The 8,820-nt window shown below is 38.7% G+C and overlaps 1 protein-coding gene across 5 annotated transcripts in view; it reads right to left on the bottom strand.

Moving 5' to 3' along the window:
• LOC107002189 (phospholipid-transporting ATPase 1-like) overlaps positions 1–7,759 on the bottom strand; it is an 11,467-nt gene extending 3,708 nt beyond the window's left edge. For 4 of the 5 annotated variants that reach the window (XM_015200104.2, XM_015200105.2, XM_015200107.2 and 1 more), the window contains exons 1-6: positions 7,518–7,759; positions 4,956–7,185; positions 2,607–2,946; positions 1,543–2,332; positions 1,304–1,427; positions 857–1,076 (exon numbers count right to left, since the gene is read on the bottom strand). In XM_015200104.2, coding sequence (XP_015055590.1) covers positions 857–1,076; positions 1,304–1,427; positions 1,543–2,332; positions 2,607–2,946; positions 4,956–6,795 — 3,314 coding nt within the window. In that variant the 5' untranslated portion in view covers positions 6,796–7,185; positions 7,518–7,759. Of the gene's footprint in view, positions 1–856; positions 1,077–1,303; positions 1,428–1,542; positions 2,333–2,606; positions 2,947–4,955; positions 7,197–7,517 lie in introns of all 5 variants that reach the window. The other variant, XM_027912396.1, reaches the window with a different exon arrangement.
• Positions 7,760–8,820: the final 1,061 nt, after the last annotated feature.

Below are 8,820 nucleotides of genomic sequence, written 5' to 3'. Positions count from 1 at the left end.
CCCCCCCCCCCCACCCCTTTGTTTGCTTCACACAAGAAACCCAAGCTGAGATGGTTTGGGCATGTGAAGAGGAGATGCACAGATGTCCAGTGAGGAGGTGCGAGAGGTTGGCTGTGGAGGGTATGAAGAGAGGTAGAGGTAGGCCGAAGAAGTATCGGGGAGAGTGATTAGACAGGACATGGCATACTTGCAGCTTACCAATGACATGACCCTCGATACGAGGATGAGATCAAGGATCAGGTTAAAAGATCAGTAGGTAGTCGAGCATCGTTCCCTTATCAGTATTATTACTACTACTCACATACTATCTTGTTCTTCGATCTTATTGTTACGTGTTTAATTTGCTTATGGTATTATGTGTTATTGCTACAGTACTCTTCTCCATTATGTTCAACATGACTGCTTCACTGTTGTATCACCTTTTCCATACGTGATTTTCTTTATGCTTTACTTGAGCCGAGGGTCTATCAGAAACAGTCTCTCGACCTTCACGAGGATGCGTACACAACACCCTCCATAGACCCCACACTTGTGAGATTACAATGGGTATGTTGATGTAATCCCCCCCCCCCCCACACACACACACACACAGATATTGTCTCTTTCATTAACTCAACCTTTCCTTGAACTAGCCAATTACCGACTGCCAGAGATCTTCACCTTAAAGTTTTTTTCCCAAGCAGTCCCAAGTATGTAATCAGTAAAGTTGTCATCAACATCCAAAAATCAGCACAAAAATATGTACTACCACTGATTTTAATGTATAGTTTCCTCTTTTCTTTTCAATGGGAAGAGGGCGTGCTGTTGCCCAGATACTATACAAAAGAATGTAGGCCAGAAGGAAAAAGAAGAATACCAGAAAAGCATGAAAACGAAAACAGCATTTCTGTAGAAGTTGTACAGAACCAAATAACCAACTCGCTGGTAATTCCAATGTCCATGCACAAGGAGCAATCTTTTCAGGAAACGAAACTGTCCCATAGCAAAATCTGATGCCATCACTGCTTGCCGCCCTTCTTGACCACATAATCCAACACCAACATCCGCCATTTGGATCATTGAAACGTCATTAGCCCCTGAGCAAGATTTAAATTAGGCGCAAACAAATGAAGAAAATCGTCCCATGAAATGCATCTCAAAAAGCAGCAACGCAATGCACATGAAAAACCTTAAAACATGACTCCAAAAAATAACTTCATAACTTTATGCACAAATCATAGAACTGCATTCTTCCAACAACCAACGAAGGTTCTGACATAAGTTTTCCCTTGTACAGACAAGGCATTGGATGTAGCTAACTCACCATCACCTATAGCTAGTGTCATATCATCTGTGCGGCTCTTTATTAGGTCAACAATTCCAGCCTTCTGCAAGGGAGCAACACGACAACAAATCACAGCCCTACATGAGGTTGCAAGGTCGAATAGCTGTGGAAGGATTGCAATCACACATTAGGACACAAGCTACACAAAAAGAAGAAAAAAAGTACCACAACATGTATATTATCACAATAAAGCCTTAGAAGGGAGAAATGGTTCATACCTCAGTCTCGAGATCTTTCTCTAAGATGTATACCAGACTATTCCCATCAATTATGAGTGCCAAAGGTCCATCAGAAACTCCTTCCTCTCCTGCATGCGGCTCTGGCAAATTACTTGTCTGCATACTAGCAGAAGCTTCGAGATAACTATTTTCTGCATCACTCTGGCATGTTGAGATTTGATTACAACAACTTGCAGAGTTTATACCATATTTGATTTTAGCATCAAACAATAACCTCTTGCATTCGTTTTCTGAAGTGCCATTAATGATGATCCGCTGCATGTCTGAGGTCAAGAGTTTGCAAGACATACCAATTGAAATTGCAGTTTCTTGCTTATCTCCAGTAAGAACCCAAACTTTCATTCCTGCTTGACGCAGAGACTCAATAGCTTCCGGTACGCCCTCTTGTAGTTTGTCCTCAATTGCACTGGCCCCTAGTAGAGTTAAGTTGCATTCAATAAGAGATGCTGTTTGTCGCAATTTTGCTGATCTGTCGGTCAAAGAGGTGCTAGCATCCTCATACATGAATTGCCACTCCTCCAGTTCTTCTCCCGTAAGATCCCTTGCACCAACAACCAGGGTCCGCAAACCTTCAGATGAGTACTCATTCAAATGGCTAAGAGTGACATTTTGTATGTCGTGGTGGCTTTTGTGGTCTTTCCTTAAAATGCTAAACATCGTAGTATCAGCCCCTTTAACCAAAACTTTCACAGCACCACTTGGGAATCTGATGACCACAGACATTCTTTTGCGTACACTATCAAACTCATGCAGTCCCAAGACATCCAACCTGTGGCAGCAGACCAATACATCAGTCCCCAATTCTGAAGGAGGGAGAACAGACTATTGTATAACAAAAGATATTTTTACAACTAAATAAAACAAAGTAAACAAGAAGAGAAAAGTGAAATTTAAGGAGAGAAGAAACTATGCTTCAGAAACATTCCTATGTCATAGATAGAGTACATCACACCTACTAGACTAATCTACAATATTTAGTTAAGTTCTACAAGTGTCCATGTGCAACTAACACCAAATTAGAGATTTTGAGTGAGAGCAACTACCTTAGTTTCTCACCATTGACATCAATCACAATATGACCAGATGTCCGCTCACAAAGTGTATATCCATATGCAGAAGCAGCAGCAACTAGTGCTTGTTCATCAGGAGATTCACCTTGATACTCAATGGTGCCAACAGTGTCATGCACTTCATCCGAAGATGAACTGTGGGTAAGAATAGGAATCACCGTATTACATGCTGCCAATGTCATAAAGAACTCATGTGCAGCAATCCTCTCTTCCCCGGCTAGCTCAATATGTAACAATTCCATAAGTTCAGAATCGGTTGGAATTACTGCGTTAAGCCTCAATTTTCCTTGATTTGAAGGCACAGCTGTCGATTCTGCGCAAAACATTACAAAAGATATTGTCCAGTCTGCAGCACAAGCATAGCTAGAGAAAAGAGAAATCTCAAAAGGGAACATCACATAATTTATAGTTTTCACTTCAATATCACTTAATCTGCAAGGATATGCATGCGCACAATTACCTATTATACAAGGCATATCATTGAATTTAATAGTAGCAATCATTAAATAATTAAGCATTTTTTATAAATTATACAGTAAATAAACCCCATTAAAATGTGGGCAAAAGAACGCCAGTACACAAGAGATATAAGAAAAGGTTGATAACCTACCCTATAAAAACATGGTTTTATGCAACAGACACCCAATCTTCAATTCAACAAGGAACCTCATGGTTGCACCAAAAAGAAATAAGGGATAAGAGGCTACTCCTCAATTAAACAAAATTCATCACTACTCCTTCAAACCCTCTCCTATTTCTCTTTCCAAACACGGCACACATAAATGGAAGTGGGGCAACACTCCAACCTTGTGTCTTCTCTTTCTTTTCCCAACAAAGTGACACACCAACCAAAAACTACACACTTAACTGTCTCTAGCATCACCTAAGAGAGTCCAAAACATCCCAGAATTATGCATCATAACCTCGAAGCAACACGACAATGTAGAAGGAGGTGGTCTATATCTTCGCCTGACACCTTACACATAAAACTCCAACCAACACAAGCACCTTCCACTTTCTCGGGTTCTCGACGGGCAAAATGACCACTTTTGAAGTCACCCTTGGGACCCTTCAGGGTGGCCAGTGGTTTGGGCTTGGTACTTCCATGTTGGAGGTCTCAAGTTTGAAATCCTTTGCAGCGAAAGTAAGGGGTTTGCCTTCTGGGTCGAACTTGTCGCACCGGGTTTGCCTAGTGCGGGTTACCTCTCCTGTGTGATTTGCGAGCTATTGCATCGAGGGGGGGTTTTACCTTGTGCGCACCCGAAAGGGTAGCGGCTGCAGGTTTCCCTTGTCATCAAAAAAAGTCACACCCTTGGATGCTAGATGTAAGAAAGATAACATTTTTGTCTCTCTTTTCTTTAATCATTAAATTTTTTATTTTATTTTTTCATGCAAAATTAGAACTTATTGTCAGGATGGTCGGGTCTTTTATTTTTTTAAAAATCAGTCACTGCACAATCATCTCTACGTACAGTACACAAGTCAACTAATTGGAGCCTTTGGGTCCATTACTTGTATGAGACATACACAAGATTTGAATAGCTTGTACAATTGCATTAGAAAATGAGCTCATTCCCTAATATCTAATGAACTCAAATATAAGGAAAGCAAGGAACCGCATCAAGCAAGGCTCGAACTGACTGCAACAGATACAGATATTAATGTTGGCACATTGGGGGTTTTGAGGCTGAAGTTACAAAACCTGTTACCATTAGTAAAGAGCATCTACTTTGTACACTCCATAATGCGAGGTCATAATCAAGAAATATAATAAACAGCTGAACTTGAAAAAGATATGTCCATACTGATGCTGCGGGATGTAGCAGAAAGGGGTGTAACAAAACTTGCAGCGAAAAGCACTGCAAACTCTTACTTCAGAAAAGACAGCACCATCAAGGAATGAATCATTAGCCATTTGGCAATTTCTCATGCGGTGAAATTAATGATTAAGACTAACATCAACAACAATAAAAAAGGACTGCATTCTGGTTCCTATTTCTTTCTTCTAGTTATTAAAAACTCTCCATTTTTTTACATTACTGTCTTAAATAACCTCTTATTCCTTCCTCGGACCTTCTTTTGTTTCATTTGTTACTTCGATATCTATTCACAATGCATAATAGGTAAAACAATTCTAGTTATCTACTTCTTTTGTTGCATTTGTTACTTCGATTTCTTTTCACAATGCATAATGGGTACAACACTTCTAGTTCTCTACATCATTGACTGTACACACAGTTTGAGATAATGCTAATGATATAGTAATACAGGTTCAAAGATTTAAATTATGTTTGAAAAGTACATTGCGTATGATAACCATACCTCCAAAATCCGGGTTTAATGATGCACCTGCAGCAGAAAAGGCTCTTCCATAATTTTTTCCCCACACACTTGCTCTTTTAAATTCCATCTTATTTTCAGTTAGTGTTCCTGTTTTATCTGAAAAAATATAACGTATCTGACCCAAATCCTCATTGATATTCAAGGATCTGCACTGAAACCTTGAATTACTGTTATCATCATACATGTGCCTGTCTCCAATCATAAAATAAGACTGTCCCAAGCGAACCAACTCCATCGTGATGTAAAGAGATATGGGTATCATTATCTGGAATACTATGACGGAACTCAAAAAAGAGAAAAATGTTTCCATAGGAATCCCATAATATCTATACCGTTTACCAGGATGTGTTCCTTTTTCAGAGTAAACTTTCCGGTAATAAGGCAGGGTATCAAGCTGTTTCTCATGTTCTTTCAGCCATACACACATCCCGGATGCTACTGCCAAGCACATGACAAAAAGAAAAACAGACAACCAAAGTGTTTCCCGATTCATGTAGGTCTCCAGCCTGCTTCTTTTGGAAGGAGATGCCGCACTGTTTAGCATAGCCTTGGTCTCTTGACCAGCATAAACTGCCACTCCCATTGCCCATTCGGTGTTCTTCAGCTGGCAACCACGTAAGATAATATTTGATTGGCTGAGTGGAAACTTATGCCTGTTTAACTCCATGTTGGCTGTGAACTCATAGATATTCCTGTTAGGCTGTTCACATCTGATAACTCCCGAAAGTGTGTCCACTTCACTCACTAACGAAGTTGTTTCTTGCCTAGCATACCTTGTCTTCAAGTTTGATTCACCATCTAGATTCATTGTCTGGATATAAGCAATCCCACTAGGATCACTTGTTCCTAACAACACCATATCACAAGGAATTGTCTCATCAGCAAGGATTTTCACAACCTCACCAACCCTAATATTCTTCCATCTTTTTAACTCAAACTTGCCGAATTGAAGTACTAGAGCCTCCCGATTATTCTCATTCCTATCTGACCTGTGTCTTCGCCAATCCTCATAACCATCTTTTATAGCTGTCACAGAAAGAACAAAAAGAAGAGGAAATAGAGATACAGTTCTCCCAAAAACTGCAAGAGGTGGAAGCTGATTCAGAGCTGCAATTGCTAAAAAATATAAATAAGCAACTCGGTGGAACTGAATGAAGAGATTTTTAGGCAAGAAATTTATTATTGTATATTTGCTAGTTCGGATCTCATTTCCAGTGAACTCAAATTGATCATTGGTCTTTTTTGGATCATTAACATGAATCAACCTAGCGTTACTTCCGTGTAACAAGTCATTCTCCAGCTGCATACTTTTTTGAAGAAGCCTCTGGGATTTATTTAGCTTATCCTGGCCACGGGATAAAACTCTCGACTCATCAAGATGTTTAAGGGATGACGCCCGAGTGGACACTGCTCCAGATGAAGTCACCCTAGAAGAATCAGTGGATATTTCAAAGGTCGTTTGCTCAAGCGGATGGTCTGCAGTACCACCCCATGATACAAGGCGTTTCCTCTCCCGTGAAGGGGGGTATTTTGATGAAAATGACTGTAGTTCAGCTGTCCCATTTCCACTGACAAGTGAAGAAGAATGTAGCCTAGAATTCTTTACACCTGATGTATCTTCTAGTGGTTGATTACCTCTGTCCACCTCCTCTTTTAAGTCACATAATTTGGTCTCAGGTAACTCATCCAAATCAGCAGAAGCTGATGCATTTTGGGGGAGACATCCCAACGAGCAGATCCCCAATGATGAGTTATTATGGTGCGAGCTTGGTGCAGAAGAAGGCTCAGATGGTGACAGCAATGGCTTGCCGGAAGTCATAAATACTCCTCCAATGAAATCGCATTGGAAAGCATCAAACTAAAACCCGAAATTTATCTCAAATCCCCAAAGTATCCACAAAAATGAACTTCCCAAACCTTATTTTTAACCCCTGCTTGCTGAAAATCTTCAACTTGCGTTTTATTCCAGTATCAAACACGCGGAGCACTAACATCGGAAAGGCATAAATATAAACAAACCCTTATTTACCTTGAATTTCCCATTAAAATGCTCAAACAATCTACAACCAAAATACAATCACCAAAAAGGCGCTGTACTTGATCTTTGCGCCAATAGGTGATGAAATCCCTTGCTTAATCCTCAGAACTCTCGTAATACTCTTGTAATAATGCAAATTCCACCCCACCAAAAAAAAGACAGATTTTTTTCCTGTAATTCAACTTCAGCCGATCAAAACTCAGAAATTGACAGAAAATAGGAAGGAGCAAATCCACATAAAAGTTAACGCATCCACCAAATATCAAAAACCCACCAGCAAAATGACTGAACATAAACAATAATTCAACTAGATCTCAGAAAAGGCACAAAATTGAAAAAAATAGAAACCATATCCCCTTGACTAAAACGCAAATTTCACCACAATGCAATCATACAATGAAGATAACAGATCTAATTAACCCAAATCAAAAAATAAAACACAGATCTACTTTCGATCCCGATCAGCTTAATTAACCGAAATGAAAAACAAAATAAACAATTACCTGTTTTCCGTAGTAAAGGCAATTCAAAAGATTGAGAAAACTTTGTTGCTTTTGGAGAATGTAGATGGAGACGGAGATCGACCGGAGAGAGAGAGGGAGAGAGAAGAGGAGAGAGAAAGCGTGGAAGAGGAGAGAGAAAGGAGAGATATTGGTGGAGAAGAAATATTGGCTTTATTTGGGTTTTCTTAACTCGTCGGTCTCTGCCTCCCCTCTTTGCCCCCACCGGTGAACACTTTATTTTTTTAATTTTGCTTTATCTGTTTCACACCTTTTTTTCTTAATAACTTCCAAGCCTTCTCTTTATTTCTTTCTCTTTTTTTTCTTTTTTTTTTTAAATATATTTGAAGTTATTATTATTATGCCTCCAAATTTAAATTTTATTTTTCACAGCTAGATTGTTGTCTAATAAAATGGAACTTATTTTTTGGAAAATATTTTGAATTGAAAAAGTTACTTTTTAAAAAATATTTGTAACGTCTCAACTTTTTGAAATTCTAGCTTAACTCGTGCCTTCACGATAAGATGAAAAGTGATTTATAAATTAATAATGATATGGTATATCATATTTTAAATGTTCAATGGTCGTATCTGATGTTCTAAAGTTAAGCAAGTTCATGTGAAGTAAAAGTTGACGAAAGTTATCGTAAGTTTTCTGAAATTTGGGTTAAATGCCTAGGTGATTTTCTCTCAATCTATTATGAGTTATGGGGCCATGATCTAACAAATTGAAGGTCTATAAATCTAGTTTTCAAGGCATTAAACTATTTATTCATAAAATTTAAGAATAGAGAGACATTTATATTTTAGCGATATAGCGCAAGCAGGCATGTGAAGTGGGCCAAGGTCGGCGGAAACTTTATTTAATCATTCACCTGTCTTTCCACGTTACAGAAGCTCAAAATACAGAGAAAATCTCCCAAAATTCATAAAATACTCTTTAGATCTTAGTGACTTCATCTTGTAAGCTTCAGAAAAGTTGTTCTATGTTGCGAGCTCGTCATATTTGCATAGTATTTCATATCAATTTTGTGGTAGATCTACGGTGGTGTTGTGGAAGTTAGGTACTATCCTATCCAGTGTTCTGGATATTACTACAAGGGTGTAGTAAGGTAAGAACGTTCTTTTATCGGCTTATAGCTACTTTAGACCTGCATGGGTGGTATTTCGTTTGGTGAAAATTCATATCTTTGTCGGATTATTGTAGCACCACATTTTCTTGCATATTGATTTAATTTCTACCATATTGTATTATTACATGGGTATGGGAAAAGGTTATTAATTGACTTCTTATAATCATCAAAAG

The sequence above is a fragment of the Solanum pennellii genome, chromosome 10 (assembly GCF_001406875.1).
Source record: "Solanum pennellii chromosome 10, SPENNV200".
Classification (NCBI taxonomy): Eukaryota; Viridiplantae; Streptophyta; class Magnoliopsida; order Solanales; family Solanaceae; genus Solanum; species Solanum pennellii.
The sequence above is the reverse complement of the archived record's forward strand: the minus strand, read 5'-3'. Positions and strand labels throughout refer to the sequence as shown.